The sequence below is a fragment of the Euwallacea fornicatus genome, chromosome 2, assembly GCF_040115645.1.
Source record: "Euwallacea fornicatus isolate EFF26 chromosome 2, ASM4011564v1, whole genome shotgun sequence".
Taxonomy (NCBI): Eukaryota; Metazoa; Arthropoda; class Insecta; order Coleoptera; family Curculionidae; genus Euwallacea; species Euwallacea fornicatus.
In genome coordinates, this window is record NC_089542.1 from 1,276,571 (window position 1) to 1,298,043 (window position 21,473).

A 21,473-nucleotide genomic window follows, 5' to 3' on the forward strand; every position below is an offset into this window, starting at 1 on the left:
GGCATTCTTCTTTTGGGGGACTTTACTCTGAATTCCTTTTAAGAGAGCCCCAAAAGTTAGCCGATTGAGTCTATACAAAACTACTAAACTGTATGTTTGACTCGTTCACTGCGCGAATCCGATAAATACGCGCGATCTTTTTGAACATTAATTGGTGGTACCCGGTGAAATATGTTATTTTTCATGTATTTTGTGTTGCCTATGCGTGGACTGCATTCGTTTTCCGAACGATCGGCGACTTTGTAGAAAGCTTTGACGTTTTCCTGTGGCAGCTGCATTGATCAGTACTTTCCTTGCCAGGTGCGAACTTAAATTTTTCAGTTCTTGTAATATGGCCACAAGCCATAGCGGCACTTGCCTGGATAAATTCACTACTTTTGGTCTGTTTAAACTATTTTCATCGCGTTTGTTTGTTTTTTTTTTTAATTTAAATGTTGACCTTGAAAAAATAGATTTTCTGTCCAAGTCGAGATCGAAACTTCGACTGAGGTAAAATTTGAGCTAAAACTTAAAATATGCATAGTGCTCGATGTGTTCTAAAATGGAACATCTAACAAGGGTCAATTTTTGTTTTTCCATTATAATACACGAAGACTCCCTCGGACGTGCGCCTGTAGCGGTAACTAGGTATAGAATAATCGAAAAACGGCTCGTGAGTTCGACAATCCAAGTTTCGGCTGGAACTCTTGAGTTGTGTTTCCCCCTACCACCGGACCACAATTTCTTCCATGAGCGCAACTTTTTCCAGGATTTTATTTCGACATGATCATGATTTTAATCGTAATTATTATTCAAATAAAATAGGTAGATATTAGTCACAGTATCCAGGTCCGTTAGGAGGTTGAGCCCCAATTCCCCGTCTGTTCATCCTGCAGGTGTGCTCCTCCAAGCGTTGCGCAGGTTCGATTAGGTCGTATTTGCCCAAATCTGCAGACCACAACTTTTCGGCCGTTGTAGAAGCCCTGGGCCACACCCTACTGATAATGTTGTATTCGTTGACTGTTTCTCCCCACATGCACGCCTCCCCTATTCGTGGTATTTCACGATAAAAAAATATTTTCAGAACATTTTACTTTTATTTTTATAATCTGGCGGTTTTTAAATGAATACCTACTAACCCCCTAGAACCAACTCCTGCTGTGCGGAAGATCCATCGAAATCAGTGGGTTCACATAGATAGAAATCCTGCCAATCACCGCCCGATTTCAGTTTATCGAGGTACCAACATGAAGATAAGAGGGCGTGTTTTCCTGAAGCTGTCACCTGAAGAAGATTCCAGGTACGCGCATTGTAATTATTTGCATGAAACACGACAGGGGGCGCAAAGTGTCATTGTTAGTTGTCTATTCACAGTGACTGATCAATGACAGAGATTTTAACCGTCAAAGTCTATAAGGGCACTGCGATACGTAAAAAAACTGAAGAAGCACATATTTATTTCAATGCTTCAATGTATTTAACTTTCATTATAGAATTTTGATGAAGAAAATTGCCGAATACTTAAAAACGTTAGGAAAAAATTTGTTTCAGATATGGCATTTCATTTTATGGCTCAAATGTCAAATGGGTTCTCATTTTGTCCACCAGTTTCATCGCATTTATTTTTAGAGTTGCTCGAAACGTTACCCTCTTTATGGTATCAATCCAGTTCGTTTTCCATACATGCACCAGAGTGTCATTAGACAGCTTGACGCCATTTTCAAAAACTTCCTCCCAAACGATGGATTTAAAGTTGAGCTGAGCTACCATGTCCACCACCCTTTGCACGTAGTAGCTTTCCAAATCTTCATACGACTTTATATGTTGCATCATCATAAACTCTGTTATATTTGGGTTCGTTATCCTAAAAAAGAACAGCATTGTAAATTCCCCGGAAAACTGACAAATTGACAATACCGAAGACGATGTAACTATCACAGTCAATGATATATGTGAATCAGAGCGAATGACCATGATCCGACAATGACGTACCAGCACAAAAAGTTAACTTCATCCCCTCCAAGGTGAATGAAATCGTCCTTGAAATTGTCTCTAACGTCACTAAATAAATTGTACAGAAAGCTGAAAGTGCCTTCTTTGCTCGGATCCATAGGACCGTACATATTCGGTATCTTGCAGGGGGTTAGAATTTCTGGATGAGACAACCCCCAGGAGCTGGTATGACCTTAAAAACCCCCGTTAATCCTGTTCGCTTAGTTAAAGCGGCCACCTAACCAGGACTATCAAACTCGGGCAGCACCCTTATACCCCTCAATCGTGCATACTCGATAACATCCCGAATGTCTTCTGGAAAGTACACTTTGGTATAGTGATTATACGCCCCCTTATCGCTGAAAATAATTACTAACTTTTTGAAGTAATTTCTCATTAGGCTTACCTAAGCTCTGGAAATTTCGTACTGACATAAGGAAAGCTCTGGTCGTCCACTATGTGCCAGTGCAGCACGTTCATTTTATTATAAGACATCGCGTCCAGAGTCAGGAAAATTTTATCCAGAGGAATGAAATGCCTTGAAGTGTCAATTAACAAGCCTCGGTGCTTGTAGCGAGGGAAGTCTTTTATCATAGTAGCGTTAACCCTCAGCTGTCAACAAAAAGGTGCATTATTCCAATTTACAAGTTAATATGAGTTCTTCATGGAAAGCCAATGTTTTTTCTCAATATATTTAATCCTGAAGTTGACAATTCAGTGAGGTTAGAAATCGAAGAAACGTCAAACTTTATGAGATATGTACGAAATGTCTAACCTTACTCATTCAGTCAAACTCTCGAAAGCTTGACATACGTGCTATATATTTGACAGATGCCGAATTTATATCATCGTTCATTTATCAAAGCCCGGTATTCTCTTGGTCATTTTTTTATACAGGGAATTCAAAAGTGATATTTCCAAACGAAGGAAAATGGAAACACTTGCCGATTGACCATCATGGGTCATATAGACCAGCTGCGAGAAACTTTCTAGGCCTCGAAGAATGCCCCAGATTGAAGCTGCTTGAAGTTCCTTTCTGTCTGGTAGTACCCACAAGCGATCTGGAAAATCTCCTTTAATACTGAATCACTCTTAAAGTAAACTGAAATACAAGATTCGTCCATTTTTATCCCTGGCAAGGCCTGGTCGTCACATTGTCCGGTCAAATTCACATCTAGGTACTCCAAATACCCCATCGATCCATCGACTTGCACCCCCTGTTTATTCTTTTGCTGATGTTTCTTCAGAGTGACATCAAATTGCAACAATTTCCAGTATCTGGCCAGAGAATTTCGCAGGAAGCTGCAGGAGCTGAGGTTCTTCAGAATCTGTTTTTGTAGATGCTTTCTCAGTATACGGGGTGTCCAAAGATAATGGAAATATTAGCGTATATGAGCCGCTGATGGTTGTGCCAGTATTTCTCGAAATGATTGACTATTTTCATACTTTTTGGATACATCACACAAATAACTGAACTGTACTCACGTTGAATTCGAAGGCTCTGGGTCGCAAAATAAAGTAACTGTCGCTGGTGTTGAGTTGTTGAGGTTTGGGCCATACTGCCCCTTTAGTTGCGTGTATTAGAGGGCCTGGACTAGATGCTTTGCACATCCCTAAGCCTAATGCGAAGAGAAATATTTTATGTTTATTCATATTGTGTATTCCTCTGAATGTCTGCATCTACTGCTGGGTTTGATGATAAAATAGTTTGCAAGTAAACGTATAAATTAAGATGAGTGATAACAGATATAAATATCTAAACATTGTTGTTGTATGATCAGTTTTGTTGAGATCAACACACGATTGCCGACGATGGTGCAGTGGGTGCTAAATATAGCGTTCAAGTGGACTTAAAAGCGATTAACAATTTGGACGTATTATTTATGTTTATTCGATATTCTGGTTAATACTGCGCGCAAGAATTGTTCAATATGCAAATTCATTTATTGTTCAAACCGCAATTTGAGTTGTCTACTGAACGGGACAAGTGAGCAATTTGCCATTTTGACGGTTTAAGTCTAAGGTAATTCTCTTCGTCTCCTACTTCTTTCATTTTTCTCTTATCTAATGCTTAAAATAGCCATCAGAAAATCTCATCGGGCAATTTCATTGATGAACAGAAATTTCATTCTCACTCTGACATGTTCTTATACAATCATGACCTAGATCAACCGCATAAATAATGGTCAGTGACTTTGCCGAATTTGACAGGTGTGTAAGGTTAGAACTCAGCACATGGCTAATTAAATTTGACATTTACCAGTTTTTCCCTTCATTTATCTCTGTTTTTTTTCAATTACCTTAGCGAAAACCATCTGCGCTACATGGGGAACCAAGATTTTTTTTTTAAAGTCGGAATAAGATAACTATAGCATTAACTATTACTCTGGATTTTCTTTTAAAACGATTTATAAACTCCTTAAGCGTTACTATAGCTCGTAAAGCACAACGCGATACGATCAATCTCAAATTCCCCCCATACCCGTGTCTTCTGCCTTCTCACATGGCATGGTCAACATAAAAGAATAACACACATTCTTCATAGACACCATAAATCCGTTTATGACTCTTCTCTCACGCGATCGCATTCCGAGCTCTCCCTAAGGAACCTCGAGTGGTACCGTCGGAATTCCTCTTGCTAGAAGAAGAGCTGCAGGTTCTTCGTTTCCTGGCGTCAGACATGGTGGCAGTCGCGTGTCGGCCTCCGTATTCTTCGATCTGCGTCTTCATGCTTCACTCGGCTCGAGTGCGCGAGTTTTTCTTGTCCTCTTTATCTCGCAAACGAGACTAGATTGACCTGTCGAGGTTCAGTGGTTGCAGGGATTTATGGGGGATTTTGATGTGAGTAGCTTTGGAAGTTATAACCGCATAAACTTCAATGTTTTTTGATACTATAAATGTTTTCCGCATTCATGGCAATACACCCAGGTGCATAGAGCAAATGTTTTGACCCACTTCAATGCCTCGGCTAGTTCATTATCTCAGTGCTTCTGAGAGCGTAAATTTAATTATTGACAGAGTATTTAAGAGGCACACGATTGCAAAGTTTGATAGCATAATTTATTAGTTTGAGCCTCTATAATGTAAAGAAATCGTATGTTTATTTAATGCTATTTCTCAAGGTATTTCTGTAGCTGGCCCGCACGCACTTCAGATTTATGAGCATGTGACTTTTTTATTTTCGCGTCTAATCGCTCTTTTAATACTGCCTTTTTAGACTTCCAAGATTATTTTCAAACACGCGTTGTCAGCGGAGATGGATGCCATAGGATTCCTCAGAAAAACCTTGAAGTCTTATTTTTAATAACTTACTTTTTACCAACTCCAACTGTTAACTACTGTTGCTGAGGTGTTCGACTTTATAGGACTTTTTAAGTATCGCTTATGCCGTTATTGTCTCATATTGTTACCATGTCGTTTAGATGGCTAAAGTGATTTTGATACTTAATTGAGTCGAGCAATTCCTCCATAAAGTCTTGGTCTCGAGGAGGCGTTATACGCACTAAAGCCGCACAAGAAAACAATTTTAGTGCAAGTTCAATGGTCTTACAGACAATTCTACGGAACTTGTACCTTAAAGCATAATTTTCAGCCAGTTTGTTGATGTTACATTAAGTTTTGTACTTATAACATAACGAAATAGTCGAATGACACGTCACTGGGATGTCATCCACATTTTTCCGAGCTCGGCGTGCCCACTCTGCAGATCAAGTGCCCAGTGACTTTTTTAATTAACATGGTGGAACTTTAGTGCTGTTTCGTTTGGGATTTCAAAATAACGCAGAAAGGCTTTTTGTCGATGTTCTGGTCGCGATTGAGTCAAAGTCGCCCGAGAATAATGCGCGAACTTGCGCGCAGGTAAAATCGTGCATCATCTTAAAATTCTCTCTGAAGCTGAGCCATTTTCCAAAAAAAGAAACTTTGGAACTCATCTGAATTTGGTTGAGTCCGACGTATCGTATGTACGCGTGGGCTATTCTGGCTGGCTCATGTTGGATACCTTAGAAGCAGGAAAAGACCAATTCTAGGCTAGCGCATCATCTAAAAAAGGCTACGCGACCGTTAACCATCAACAAGAGCAGGGCAGATGGCGTTTACTCTATCGATTATCCCTGATGATTTCTTTAAACAAATTATATTAAGATCGCACATGATCATCTGATTAGGGTGCGAATGCAGACGATGAACATAAAATTACAGTCAGTTTAAACTTGCGGCTGTTAATTAAAGAAGAAGCCATAATGCCGGACACGCCCGGCTGCAACACGGAGACAGAAGCAGAAGCGTTAATCTAGATCTAAATTACCTGTTGCAATGACTAATCTAGGTAGGACTTAATTTGTTTGTCGTAATGGACTGGAAAATGGGAAGATAAACATCGCACGATGGTTCGGTTGCAATTTTTCCGTGCCATTTATGCAACCGATTATTATGTTTTCTTTGGTTTAGTTGCAATTAACTAGACTTTGCTGCAGCTGCCCGACCAGACACACTGACCCCGTTCCGCTCAACCCCAAATAGCGAAAACCTATTGTTAAACCGACAAAAATTTCATAAACTAATTGGTGCCATTAAACAACGTTCTGTCTTGCTCGATCATCTTTCTTTTGCTTGTGACACTTAAATTACTCCTCATGAGATTTATAAAGTTACCAGTTCACTACGAACGGATCTCACTTTCCTATTTTATTATTATTATTATTCTTATTATGAATAATTACGTTATTTTGTTACTCCACTTCAGACCGGAGATGCCATTTTCTCTTCCTGAGGATCTCGAAGAAAAAAGTGATTTACTTTTGGTTTCGAATTAAGTAGCGCTTCATTGAAGTTCAGTGAGGATTTATGTCTGCAGGTTGTTAGCGGCACCCGAGCAGAGATGTATAAGATCGGTTCTGGTTCGTTGAAGGTGTTTAGCCAATTATTAGTTATGATCGTTCTGAGTATTATGATTTACCCACGATAGTTTAAAAGGCTTATTCGATCTCTTCCGTTCCTTGGAGTGCGCGCACCGACGTCACAACTTAGCAGAGAAATTCTTTTTTAGTCCCGCTATGCCATTTTTTTTTCAGTCCGACCTTCGAGCGTTGGACTTATTCCAATGTGATAATATTTCCTAAAGAATGTCTTCGCTAACGTGCGAATGGCGCCCAGAAGGGAAATTCCGATCCGACTCCATTTCATCAATTTTTATGAGAAGTCGCTGACTTACCCGCAACGTTTTTGCCACCAGATTTCTCGACGTTCCGACGACTTGCGACGGTTCCGGAGGGTGTCCAGGAGCGAGGTTCTGGATTAACGTCGCAGGCACCGGACGACTAGGGATGACGTTTCCGTATCGTAAGATTTCAGTTCAATCGAGGGGCGAAATTTCTCACGAACCGACCCCGTTTTATTGAAATTTATCGGAAAACAGTCTCGGAACGTTCCCGGCGCCGGATTTCCCGACATACCGACAACGTTTCGGATTCGATCGGGCGACATCTAGTAGGAGCGACGTCACATCCACGACGGCTTTGCCATCGGATTACGTCACCTGGCGGCGACCTATTAATTCGATCGTCGTCTCGAAACGATTTTCCAAAAACCAGGGGCGTCCCACGAGAGACATTCAAACTGCCCGTTCTGCGAGTTTTTTGTTCCTTAAAAAAAAAAAAAAATAAAAAAAAAATAAAAATAAAAAATAAACTAAAAGCGAAAGTGTCCAATACCGAATGATTTCAAAGTTCCTCTTCGAGTGATATGAAATTGGCATAAATGAATTGAGTCTTTCTTCTACGTATAATTAGCATAAAATTGCTTTTAAGCCTGGACAGATGCTAAATAAATTTCAGCATCATGAATTTCAACTATTGCTCAAATTGGCTGCGATTCATTATATTGTGAGACTATCACTCGTACGAACACATTAAGGTGCTTTATGCCGTGATGATTTGCCATGTTGATGTGACCAATTTGCAAACGTACACTTAACCTTGCATGGCAACGCTTCATTGTAATAAAGCATATAAGTATCTCCTATTGTATTCGATAATAACGAATGACTTTCAGCAATCCCATGGTTTTTTCGATTTTTTCCCGAGTGCGCGAAACCAACGGTTCATCTATGTAATCATCGATTTATTAACGCTACATTATTCTATTGATGATTTGATCATTTGCATAATTTATCATTCTACTGCAGATATCGGTAGTTTGGATTTTTGATGGTTCGGTGCCCTAGTACTCCTGCGTGGTTCGAATAATTTATTAACAAACTCATGCGACATGTTGTTCTTCTATTTTATGCACCTGTTAGTTAACGGTTTTTAAGTGCAGGTTATCGATTAAAATCGACAACAACAGAAGCAAATTTCCCGTTGAGCAAATTTATTCGTATTCCATTATGGCGCAAGATATTTTCGTCGCGAGCCATTTTATAGTTATGAAAAAACTCATTTGCCGCGATGAAAGAATGCGGCCGATCTTCGTCCAATGGGGCGCCGACTGTGCCCCATAATGGGAGAAAACATATTGAGGAACACGTTCGGTAACTTACCGAAAGTTGCATTTAATTAAACCTGTTTAACATATTTAAATACCGGGAATTGATGATTACGGTCGAAATAAGCCTGAAATGCGAGGAATCGGAGGAATGTAAACGTGCCATTTCAGAGAAAGTGAAACGTTCGATCGCTATAACATACCGAAAAAGTTCATTTCGAATTAGCAGTGAAAATAGCCATTAGAGCCCTCCGAACCGGGTTTTTCCCTCAACTGGCAGCACTTTCATTTCTGAGCTTTCAAAATCGCCGCGTTGGTGCTAGCGCGGCCCGAAAGGGCCCATTCCAGGTAATTTTGAGGCGGTATGAAAAGTATCGCTTTATTACGACGAATCACAATAAATAATTGTCACTTTCCCGATACACCCAAAGTCACCTACGAAGCCGCGTAACCGCCTGATGCCTCGATTCGCTTTTCCGCAGCCATTTTGCAATTTCCCGATTTGTCGTATTGTCAATTCCCAAACCATATCTCTAAAAAAAAAAGGATTAAGTCCAAAGTAAGAGTTTCGACTCCTTTACTACTTACAGCTAATGCTAATTTTGACGGTTCTATTCGGGCGTGATCGCGCCGCCTTTGCTCGATAGGCCTAAGGTCCGGCCGTTGTGCCGGCCAAGCGGATCGTTTCGCGTAATTCAGTGACGATTTTCGTTGTTTTGACATGTCAATTAGCCTGACTCGTTGTTAACCGCTGTTCAATCGATGCGATTCGACTCCGCGTGCCATATGATTTTTTTCAAAGTAAATTATGTACACTCTCCATGCTAATTCATAATTAGCATGAGAAGTATTCATTCGGCCGCGCCAAATGACAACAGCCGAATATTTGAACTTTTTCGTTTTTTTTTTCTTTTTTATAAACCCGCATTCATTTACATGTGAACATCACCTGACGCTTCAATTCACTTTTACGCAGTAACTTTACAATTTCTCCACTTATGAGAGTATTCATTAATTTTTCCTGCCGCTGGAACCATCGCCAATTACAATCTCTTTCTTATGCGGTAATAATGACCACGAATATATTCAAATTAGCATTGTGGAGCTGCCACAATTAACGCAGGAACCCACTCGAATGGGTCTTTAGGTCGATGACACATCGATGATGGCACATCTGCTGTTACGGCCGGAAAATAAAAAGAGAAAAGAAAAGTGCTCAAATATTTAATGAATAATGGCCGCTGTTCACCCGCGAATTGGAAATCGGATTTATAAAAAGTGACTGACCCCCCCGTTTAATTCTCGCAGATATTTCGTAATTTCATAACAGTGATCTTAACATTGCCGCTTGAAATGATAGCAGATGGTAACCGAGAGAAGATCGGACACTTTTGTCACATCCAACAGAAGTTCGTTCCTCTTCTTTACAGTATTTCCTCATCTTGAGGACATTTTCGGTTCACGTTGGGAAACAGCAGTTCCGAGAGATACTTTTCATCCTACCTAACTTGTGAAACGTGATTCATTTTTCATTGGGGGAGATTTCACGAGACGAGACCTTTCGCCATGTCTCCATCGACGATTCGGTTGTGGTATTGAATTCCTTGAAAAACCGGAAATGGTGTTCGTTTTGTTCTTGAAAAAAGAGAAAAAAATGGTGAGCCGGTCGTAATGGAAACGTTAGCACTTTTATACGCTCAATGGAGCGTTTCATTGTCGTGAGGATTGCATCACTAACTTGACGTCATTGGTGGATTCAGATTGAAAATTTTTTCGAAAGAAATGTGAGATGGGGACTGAACAAAAAAAATTGGATAATAGAAACCGAGCCAGATGGTCGAGACTAATGGTTCAAATCTATTTATGTAAAACTTCTAAATAGTTAAATTAACATATAACAGTTACATCGTAAACAGTTAGCGCCCAGAAATAACTAAACACTTTTTTAAATATTATTATAACTAAGAAATATATATAAAAATGAACATACATAATGTATATATATATATATATATATATATATATATATATATATATATATATATATATACATATTTTTTTATATAACAGTATATAGTATTTACATAATAGTATCATAGCGAAAAAATTATCTCTCGATTTATTCTGGGACAATACGGCCTGATAATATAGTGTCGGCTCCCTGTAGAATCTGCATTTAATTTTCTTTTCGCTCACCTCGATGTACCATTTCGTTTTCTCGGCCTTTGAATTCTCACCCTGCCGGCACATTTTCGTACTCGCCCACGAAAAAATGCCCTTCACCGCCCCCGTGTAACTGTGACACTTCACGGTACCAAGCACGCCAAAATTAGTTTTCCGCGCAAAAGTCGATAATGTTACGTTTCCGCACCTGGTGCGATAAACATTTCCGATTTTGCAAGTTGAAGGTAAAATCAAACTACGTTTTTGTTCTCACGTGGCTACAAAGTAATACTGGATATTTCTGCGTTTCTAACTCTAAGGTCATCCCGGTCTGGTTTAGTCGTAAATTGATGAAAACGTAGTTCGAATCAGGTTTTCACTAATTTGCGGAATAACTTTATAAGTAATTGTTACTTTACCCGGCTTTCTAACGTCCGCGTTACTTCTGTTCAGAGTGGAAAGATTATTTACGCGCGGTACGGCGCGCGTAAATAATACTACAATGGCAAATACCACGCGTCGTCCGTTCGAGTTATTACTTTATAACGAATTGTGACTTGCCTTGAGACCTTAAGTATGATATTATTTTGGTTTATACTTAATAAATAACATAATTGCGTCTACTTCAGACTTCAGAAGCAATTACGCATCTGCCTCGGGCGGAGTTAGTCACCTGCTTCAGTGCTGAACGGCCGCAAAGCAGATTTGCTTGCCAATTTCAATCTTGTAATTTTATTTCTTACTTCATGTTCAATGTGGCTACTTTGCTCAGGGGCTTAAAATTTCAAACTTGGTAGTTATTTGTTTTGAGACCATAACTTTGAGGTAATGTCGACTTGAGCCTGGAGCGGCGCACGCGCAGTGTAAATGCTACGTCTTGGATCAGTCGAGTAAAGGTTTTGTAAGTGATTGTGGCTATTATCGGAAACGTATATTTGAGGACGTTTTTACTTGACGGATTTCGATGAGGTTGAGCAGGATTTGGACGCTACGCATCAGCTAGTGCGCTGAATAACATTTACGAATTTTCCATCTATTTCGTGCGACTTTAAGGTCGTTTTCGCTTGGGCCCGAATCGGGTTAGACACTGCGTTTTCACTCATGTCGAAAATTATTTCGTAGCCAATTATGGCGTTTCTCGAATACCACGTTCCGGTCGAGACGGTTGACGAATGATTTTCTTGACCTTTCCTTGAATTCGTCATTTTAAAGTTATTTCAACCACAGCAAGGTGAATCAGTCACAGTTTTCACGCAGCTTCAGCTGCGACAATATACCACTTCACAGTGACATTTGTGAAAGTAATTTTTTGTCAATGAGAAATTTCCCATTTTTCCTTTCGAAAATAATAATTCCTCAAGGTATGGTGCTCTCCGTGCAGAAGCGCGATAGATGAAACGTTTCAGTTTCCGGGGTTCCCATACTTATATAGATGGAAAAAAGCGGCAAAGCGTGAGATATAAATGCACTCGCGGGATGATTTGAAAAGTCTGAAACAAAAAGAATTAATTATGGTTTAGTTTTGCAGCTCTCGTTTCGAGCAAAGGTGTATGATGCGAAACCGAATCTCGATCTTGGAATTTTTTTTGCATTAAACCTGAGATTTACAGTGCAACGAGGACGGTAACCGTCTGATTGCGTCTTCTGGACTTGCACATCGTCGAGCGTACTTAAGTAATTCTTATCGCGACAAATCAAAAAAATCGTTTTAAATTTATCTTAAAAATGTGGAATTAAAATTATTTCTTAATATGCCCCGATAATAACGTCATTCATTACTGATTTAACAGCTTTAACGATATTCTCCGTCGGGCATCCACGGCAAATCCAAGTAGTTATTACCAAAATCCAGTGACATTGAGCAAGTACGATCTTTGAGCAGCACCGTTGGAGACGCTATTATAAAAGCCAATTTCTTATTCTCTCGTTAAGGCCTTGTTTTTTCCATAAATTAAATCTGGCAGCTTATCCGGTCCGTTATTTCCAACCGAATGGTAGTGGTTTTGTGCGATGCGATTAAACTTGGCAGGATATATTTTTACCAGCCCCGTCCCGATTTCGTGCCTGGCGTAAAGCAACTCGGAAATATCTGTCAAATCCTGGTGTTTCGTAGTACCAGCTAGTTGGCCGACCAGTACCACTAGCTGTATATGCAGAAACGTTAAATATATTCGGTAATATCTCAGAACAGTTGCTTTGAATAAGTAATTAACTGCTCGGTCAGGTAGCACCTGACGCTAGAACCGCTACAAAAATCCAACAAGGGTAATAATAGTTTCATAATATCCAACCGGTACCACTGAAAACATCTGCTTTACACCTGAAAACAATAGTAATTTAGAGAGTTTTATTCAGGCACAGTTACACCGTCTTTCGTCGATGGAGTTTAGGTCCGGCCCTCGAACTGGCCAAGTCGGACGGTTGAGCGTGATGCGGTAGTGGCTTTGTATGTTGAATTGTCGCCGATTGATTAACCATGATCGTCCTGCAGGACATTTAATTATTTTGCGACATTAATGAGAATTTTCCGCCATTCGTCCATTTGAATTTTTACTTCGTGTTCGCGGAACAGGTCCCCAAAAGTGGGCCAAGTCAAGAGCAGGACTATAATTTCTTTTATGCCTTACAACTGTAGTAATTTAGACCGTTTTATTCAGACAAAATTATGACGCTTCTGGTCGATTGGCCTAACATCCAGCCGTCGTACCGGCCAAACGCATGATTCGGCTTAATTCAGCGATGATTTTCCTTGATTTTGGTTTTAGATTAGATTTGGTTAAATGAAGACCTGATGTTCGATCAATGCGGCTTGAGTGGGGCATGCCTTATAATTTTTTAAAATCAACTAAAAACATACTTTTAAAGGAGAAATTGCAACACCAGATGCACGTTATTAAGCGGCAAAGGAGCGTTTTTCTTTTCCCACAATTGCCCTAGTTTGATTGGACAAGAATCATCAAATATTACGATACCGCCGCTAATTAAGCAATTTTAAACGTGCCGCTATACCTGATTTTTCGACCAACCTGAGAGGATTTATTCATCTCACTTGCTCCATCTCGTGCTGTGTTGTTTTTAATCGAACGCCCCGATGTGCCAGCTACGAATTAAGCGACGCCCTGTATAGAGACAGTACTGACACCGTAACTTCTCAATTTATATTTCTTTCTTAATTTACTTCAGGAGATATGACACTAGGGGGCCTTCAACGACTTTACGCCTCCTAAATGGAAATAGGCGCCTTCCTATGTCTGACGTCATGCCTTCTGACGCTCAGCGTCGCGGCGCTGCCCCTGTCAATCACTGACACTCTGAGGATCACCCGTCACAACAGTGGGGATATTTTCACCTCGACAGATCAAGGTAAGACCGTTACTATAAGATTTTCTTAGCCTCTAAGGCCGAACCTGTACGTTAATACTTCCTTATTACTTATATATACTGTAACAGGGAAAATCTGAGCGATGGAATGCCCCGCTAGATAAGTCATGACGTGTATGTCGAAAGCAATTCTTAAGTGATAAAAATGTTCTTTATTGAAGGCAACAGTGGGGGAATTTGCGTGCCATCGGCTTAGTTTTAGTACGATTTTACTGCACAGCTGGAAATGTCTTAATCAACACTTCCTTATACGCATCGGTTAGGTTATCGACGACTGTCAATACACTGTTAACTACGTTTAGATTGCCCGACTATAAAATCCAAGTTATACTTCGTTAAGGAAAGCTTCAGATTTAATTCCTCGTATGAAACTTGCCTTTAAGTGAAAAAATGTTGGATGTGGGCGCGATAAGGTAGCGCTGCAGAGATGTGGGTTGGTGCAAAGCTTAATTACTGTAATCCCCAAAATGAGTTTAACGGGCTGGTGAAAAGCCCCGAGGTTTTTCTAACCACAGATTAAATCGTATGAGAGATCTTCCTTCGGGGCGATTTGGATTTCCTTGATTTTTATCTACCCCAGTTTGATTTAATCTGCTACAAGAGCAACAGCGTTTCACGCAGTAGCCAGGAATATATACGAGGAATAATAACAAAAATTTGAATATTAATTAGTGTCCTGATTGGTAGGAAAACTGCTTGTATTTTCCTCAATCTAGTTCTGCTTCACGTTTATGATCATCTTCAGGTCAAGAATCGCAGTGGAATTCTGTCGTGACGTACATGTTCTGAATTCTCCCAAGACCTTCGTAGCATGGATTGATTTTTCGGTGCGACTCGTTTAACCTTCTCATAGTTTCAAGGCTTATTTTGGAAATCTCTTCGGATGGGATGCGGAGGAAAGGAGGTCTCAAAGCAGATTAAGATCTTACCTCTTACACGTCAACATATATATTTTTATTTGTAGCGGCCGCCGCATTCGCGTTGCGCCACTGCTTTTTGGCAGCGTTTTGTACGGTGCTATTGAGTAAGAGGTTTCGTACCAAAAATCGAATCGCGCCTGAAAATATAAGAGATATAAGAAGTGCGTTGCGAAGAGTCACTTTACCGGGACCCTCATGCACAATTACTACAAAGAGACTTTTTCAGCAATTTTTAACAAATGTTTATGAATATGGAGCTACATATCTCCTTCGAGTTAATTTCCTGATCACCATCTTGATCACGTACCTTCAAAGATGCCATTCCATCTCTCTCCTCTCTGGGGGAAAAACGACCACGAAGAAACCACGCGAGACCGATAGATAATTCAATCGCAAGCCGCTTAAGTACTTCTGAGCATGTTTTGCACCATTACATTCGTCATAGCCTCGTAAATGGTACTATCAGCTTTTTCACTATCAAGGACAGAGTTAATTTTATGAGCGATATATTTCCGAGCATTTCTCAAAATCCGGAAATTGTAGTTCCAAAAACGGTCATAAAGGCCGTTCGTGGACCACGCTACTGGCTTACTAATAACCATGATGGTATTTGTCGTCGGTTAACTTACCACCGTGGTATTTATGACCGCATACACCGGTCGTTTGAATCTATTAACCGGCCGATTAACACGCCCGAATCAATTAAGGTGGTCTTCGTTTTGCAAAGGAGGGAACATGGCCGATAGTGAGGATTAACGAGATGATTGCGGGATATTAATCTGGGATTAGATGGATCAGGTAAATGAGCCCTGACAAGTGGAACGAACGCGCATAAAGAGGCGATCCAGGTATAATAACCGATCATATTTCTAGATGTCAATTACAATGCAGTTTTGATAGGGAATTGAGATTATGTCTAATCGGTGCATTGATCTTCACACTTTTCTAGGAAGTTGCTGGAAATCAACTTTCGCACTATCGAAGTTAAATAATACAATAAATTGAAATACCTATCTCCAGCAGGGTCTTGGAGATCACTATTTGAAATCTGACCTCGCCATTGATTTAATTGAAAAAATTAGCTGAAAATGAATATCATCTCACTGGGGTTATTCAGAGTGTAGGTAATCAAAGAGGATTAGATCCGGTGATCATGCAGGTCGACGAACGAAAAAATACACGAGTTCAATGATATTTATCACAGATATCATGGTCTCAACATAATAAAAAGGGACTTTCGTCGCCGTGAAAACTCTTGTGGGTCTAGACCTTCTTCTTAGCTTAACACGCCGTAGATGCGGCATCGACCAATCAGGGTGTTGTCGGATTTTACATACAGAGGATTTTTTTTTATTTCCAGCGTCCTGGACGTCCCGTTTTGACCCCAGACCATAACGCAACCTCCACCGTGCCTCACTGTCGGCCGTTAATTTTTCTTCTTTCAATGGGGCTCTCTTCAAACTAGTTGTCCATCCGGGCCGAAAATGTTGAGTTTGCCCTCGTCTGCAAAAATCACGACTCTCCAGAAGTTAAAATCCTTTTCTTGGTATTCCGCAAATCTTAAGCATTTCGCCTTACCATCGATCCATGGTTTCTTTCGGGCCGTTCTACCATTTACATTATGGTTATGTAATAAATTTCGAATGGTTTGTGGAGTAACGACCTTATTTAGATATATTTCTACAATTTTTGCCAATTTGGGAGCAGGAATTTTCGGATTTTCTGCGATTTTTCCTCATAATCGTTAAGAATTTTCGTGGGGCTATTTCGCACTTTCTTTTTAATCCCTTTTTCGTTAATATAACGATCTATGATACTCTGTACGGTTGAATGACTCCTGTTGACCATTTTACCCATTTGATGGTGAGTTTTTCCGCTTTCACAATGGTAGACGATGAGGTTTCTTTCGGTGACGGTGGTTTGGCCCCTTTGTCGACCCATTGCAAGCAACAATTAAATTTAGATAAACAAATATAATAGCACGTAGAAAACACAAAAATTTAACACTAAACTCTTTTAAATCTGCACTTACTACTAAAAATCTTGGATGTACGAGTTTCATGTTGATGTCAACAATTGATTTTTTGGAATATTTAATAAAAAATGCAACATTTTTAGAACCCCTGTTCATCTACCAGGTCCGCCTTGTTTTAATTCTTTAACATAAACAAAAATTAATGAAAATAATTCATGTGCATGAGTTTCACCTTGACGGACTCTCTGCTGTTAATGTAGCACAATCCTTCAGATCCAGTAGTTTTAAGAAATGATCTCTTCTACTACCACCTTCTCCCCCGTTTTTCGTCTTGTAAATTTTACATTTTTTTTTAACTGAATGATAAGCGTCATCGAAAGAACCCCGAATGGATTTCTCCTTCTATTGAATACGTCTCTCTGTTTCAGATAAGGGCAAAGCATGTTCAGAAGACACCTGCATCGGCATCAGCAGTGGCACAGCTCAAGCCATCTCACGCAACGATCTCTGTACGTGCAGATGTCACCAGCACCTTCCAGCCTTCAGGGAAGATCTACAAATCTGCGTAGACGACATTCACGGTGAGCCACGTCTTTATGTATGGGTTAATGTAATGGAGCGGCCTCTGAGCAACCCAAACTTAAGTACACTTGATCTATCCATCAAACATCGTACCCGATTAACATCACGTCTATTAATAGCGAAACAAATCGTGTCATATGGCGTTAGTGTCTAGGAATGTTATCTCTATACGTGCTATGCTAAAAATTAACTAAATTAACGAATTTTCTATTAGCATTTAAATCATATTGGGGGGTCCAAAGCAGATAAACATCTGAATATTTTTTATTCGGTGAGCGGCACTGAAGATGCCCCACTGGGGGCCAAAACATGAACAATTAGCGTACGTCAAAAACGAATGATTTTTTTGCCCGCGTCCACTTATCGAAATTGCCGAACGTTGTAATTAGTTGTCGGGTTAAATCGTTTTTAAAACTTACGATATGAGATAATTTATCGGTGATACAAATTATCTTTAGGAGATAAGATAACATCGAGACATCTCGTGGTTTGCACAGGCGCTGTTAAACAAATAAACGATGTCGGTAGGGCCCTAAAAATTCGGTTCTTTATATGCACCAATCGTCTTTGGTCTGGAGATTTACGAAACGGCAGTAAATCCGTAAATTTCACTAGAGATTTGTAGAAAAAGGGGGCAGGTAAAGAAGCTTCGTTCATGTAAGAGTTACACTACCGACGTTCGGTTGGGGCATCGAAATATCTCTGAAACAGTTAGAGCTGTGCCAATAATTTTTACCGTACCATTCGCGTTATTGCAAAAAAACCTGAACTAACCTGAACCCAAACTCGTCAAACTACACTTGACGTCTAAATCGAACACCACCTCAGGAGCCTAAGAAGAGATTCGGCAGTGTTAAAAAATAGCGCAACAAAGTGAGGGACTTCTTTCCTCCAAGAGGACTTCACGGTGAAAAAACTGAAGATTTAGCCGTTGTACCTTCCGCGATTGCTAACAACAGTCCGGACCTGGAGGCGTAACGAGTTCAGTGAGACTCTATTAAAGAGAGCATGGAAGAGCCCAGATCTTGTAGTCTCCGAGAGCAAAGATGAATGTCGTTAATTTGAATCGGTTGACGAGATGCCATGAAGGAATATCTGCTTGAGCGAACAGCAAAAGGAGGGCAGTGTTGCGGCTGACGGGTCGCCGCCACTGACAAAAAATCGTTTATTGTGTGCGTTCGACAAGTGATTTATCGCTTTTCGTCCATGTTCATATAGGTTGGTGTGTTCGTCTGTGTTAATGTTGGCATCTTTGTAAGAAAATGACGAAATCTTCTGGACGTAAGATCTTTGACTACATTAGGAGGCCCTTGTTGAGCGAGGTAGTCCAACAATAGTACCATCGTGGAAGCAAAGTGATTATTATGAGCGAATAACAAAATTAATAATAGTACTAAAATAAAACAAAGTTTAATAGTGAAATAGTGATAATTCGGAATGACACATTCATAATTACCAATATTTCCCTTTACATATATAAATTGACTATAAATTCTAGATAAGATCAACTGCATTGTGCGTCGGAGATTTATATGCGGTATTAAATCCGTCCATTAGTTCGATCCATTGAAAACAAACTGAAAAGTTCAACTAAAAAACGCTTTTCATTGCCCATAAATGTGCCGTTTGGCGAAGAATGGAAAAAGGATTAATCATGGGCGCTCGACGAGTGATTTATTGCTTTCTGTGTATGTCGAATTTTCTGGTATGTTTGTTTATGTTAATGTTTGTATGTTTATGAGAAAAATGCGGAGACTTACAGTCATAGGGTCTTTAGCTATATACGGAGACTATTGTTAAGCAGTGGGTTAGTCTAATGCTAGTACAGCTATAAGAACCAAACGATTCTAATAAACGATATTGAAGTGGGTCGTAGTGAAATAGCGATGAGCAGGAATGACACAGAATAGATTATTACTAATGTTTGACTACATACATGAATCGGTGATAAATTTTAGATAAGGCCAATTGCATCGTGGCTAAAACATTGATGCGCGGTATTAACTCTTTCCATTGCATTGAAAACAATTGAAAAACTCCTTTTAAAAAGCACTTTTCGCTACCCATAAATGCGACGTTTGCGGAAGAATCGGAACCATCTGAGGCAAAAACAGCCTTATGATACGTAAATGGAAAAATGCATGCGGCCATCAGATCGAATTGAAAAAATGCTTCCAATTCCGAACACGTCGTCGGTCTCTACGCGACTCCGTAAGTACTTTCCCTGTACTGATTAGTACCAACTCGCGTTTTCTTCGTCTACCAATTTTTTCTCATTGCCCGTGACGCGGAAGAGACCAAGAGGAATCCGAAACTGCCATCGCGTCCGTGTTGCGAGGCTATTCTCTGCGTAACAAAAAAATAACACGCGGGTAAAGTCAGGTTCCCACGGGGTATGTAGGCACGGGCCGAATTCTAGCCGTCGCTGTGCCGTAGCGTATTAAAACTAACAGCGAGTACTCATGAGATATGTCCAAACGAGTTATGGGAACGTCCGGAACTCCGCTATCTGTCAGTAGTAGCAAAGATCGTAGATATCCGGCCTTAGACGTCTTGTTAGCTTCCAGCTGAGAGTGTAACTTTATTGCCCCGGTTTTCTTTGCCTCGAAGTTTTAATTCTAGAGTCACGTCGTCTTGAACTCCCGTTAGGTGGTTGGAATATAGATTTCAGGGATGCTGATTACTGCGATTTATAAACATCGTTGCAGACATTCATTGCTGAATTAGTGAAGTTAACGTTTGATGGAGCTGACAGTACCTGGGTTTGAAGTTATGAAATCTTCAAAGGTACCTGCAGCAAACACGCGATTTGTTAATTATAAATGGCGTCATGTTTTCGATCGGTGAAGCTTACAGCTTAGTGGATAGGTCAGACATCGATCAGCGAAGGTAGTTCGGTTATTAATTCTCTGGTATCGTGAAACTGCATCACATTACATGTGATGTTTATGAAATAAATGTCACTCGGCTCCGTTTATTCCATATGTCCGACAATTTCTTGCTGAAAATAAATCTTCTGTCGAAGGGGACTGACGAGTGAAACCACGTTCCGAATTGCGATACAACGGGTGCAAATATTGTCGGCCGATTCAGTGGAGACCCGAAAAGTGACAGCCGACCGACAATGTTTGGACCGATCGTTTCCAGGTCTGTGCGTGACGCAACGGATTCGATCGAAGATTCCACGACAACTTACCTCATGAGTTTTAATCCGAATCGTCCCGCGGGACTGGGGACGGTGGTCGAACTTCGACGAATAATTTTTTATTCTTCGAGTGACGATAATCTTTGCCAATATTTCGACATGTTCTCCGACCTTCACCAGTTCCCTCACCGTACCATCGAAATCGAAACCGAAGACGAAATACTCATTAGACACTCAATAAGCGACTGTGTACTTACTGAGACATCGATGAACCCACATATTACTTACACACTTGCCCAGATCGGCTTTGTTAGTGCAGCATTATGCAAAAATGTCCGTTTCTAATCAGCGTAACCGACGCAACGCATAAATATTGACTAAACAACTTGAACAATGCATGTCCAAACAGTTACCCATCCCGAATGCTAATAAACCATTGGGACCTACAAACGCGACATGTTTGTCTACAGTAAGTTAGTAAACAACTTCAATTCCACTCATTAACCTCTCGTGTTATCTTCATCGTCTTCTCGCATTTCTTCCTTCGGTGGATTAATAATATACATTTAGGAATTCACATTCGCATAACTGTGTTGTGTAATACTCGCCGAGTTCATGCTATGGATATGATTTTGTAGATTATGAATATGTGACGGTTTATGATGATTATGGTTTATGGCGATGGAACATGTGGCGTTTCCGCTTCAATTACTGGGATGACAAGCAAAATTCCTCCTTTCACGGGCGAAGGAGGAAATGGTCAATATTGCCAGCAAGCTAGACTGGACATTTTAATATTTCGAAGAGGTGTCGCCGGAAAGGGACGAAGGTACGTGTGAAAGTGATTGATGAA

At 40.2% G+C, this 21,473-nt stretch overlaps 3 protein-coding genes across 7 annotated transcripts in view; 1 reads left to right on the plus strand and 2 right to left on the minus strand.

The window, feature by feature from the left end:
• Positions 1-735: 735 nt before the first annotated feature.
• Positions 736-20,914, minus strand: LOC136345567 (beta-hexosaminidase subunit beta-like). 5 transcript variants are annotated; one of them, XM_066294046.1, is made up of 10 exons: positions 20,878-20,914; positions 3,457-3,590; positions 3,083-3,299; positions 2,917-3,032; positions 2,378-2,583; positions 2,215-2,330; positions 1,972-2,164; positions 1,627-1,843; positions 1,119-1,263; positions 736-1,026 (listed from the first exon to the last, which is right to left on the minus strand). In XM_066294046.1, exons 1-10 carry the CDS (start codon positions 20,897-20,899, stop codon positions 812-814), a joined length of 1,581 nt encoding a protein of 526 aa, XP_066150143.1. In that variant the 5' UTR covers positions 20,900-20,914; the 3' UTR covers positions 736-811. The 5 variants fall into 5 exon arrangements, with proteins under 5 accessions (XP_066150143.1, XP_066150159.1, XP_066150150.1 ...); XM_066294062.1 differs by lacking the exon at positions 20,878-20,914 and adding an exon at positions 20,672-20,854; XM_066294053.1 differs by lacking the exon at positions 20,878-20,914 and adding an exon at positions 7,184-7,422.
• Positions 4,539-21,473, plus strand: part of sha (shavenoid) — a 46,579-nt gene continuing 29,644 nt past the window's right edge. The window contains exons 1-3 of the mRNA XM_066293992.1: positions 4,539-4,812; positions 13,801-13,980; positions 17,322-17,474. Coding sequence (XP_066150089.1) covers positions 13,845-13,980; positions 17,322-17,474 — 289 coding nt within the window. The 5' untranslated portion in view covers positions 4,539-4,812; positions 13,801-13,844. The remainder of the gene's footprint in view (positions 4,813-13,800; positions 13,981-17,321; positions 17,475-21,473) is intronic.
• LOC136345683 (uncharacterized) overlaps positions 7,074-21,473 on the minus strand; it is an 89,049-nt gene continuing 74,649 nt past the window's right edge. The window contains exon 4 of the mRNA XM_066294229.1: positions 7,074-7,087. The gene's annotated coding sequence lies outside the window, so the exon portion shown is untranslated. The remainder of the gene's footprint in view (positions 7,088-21,473) is intronic.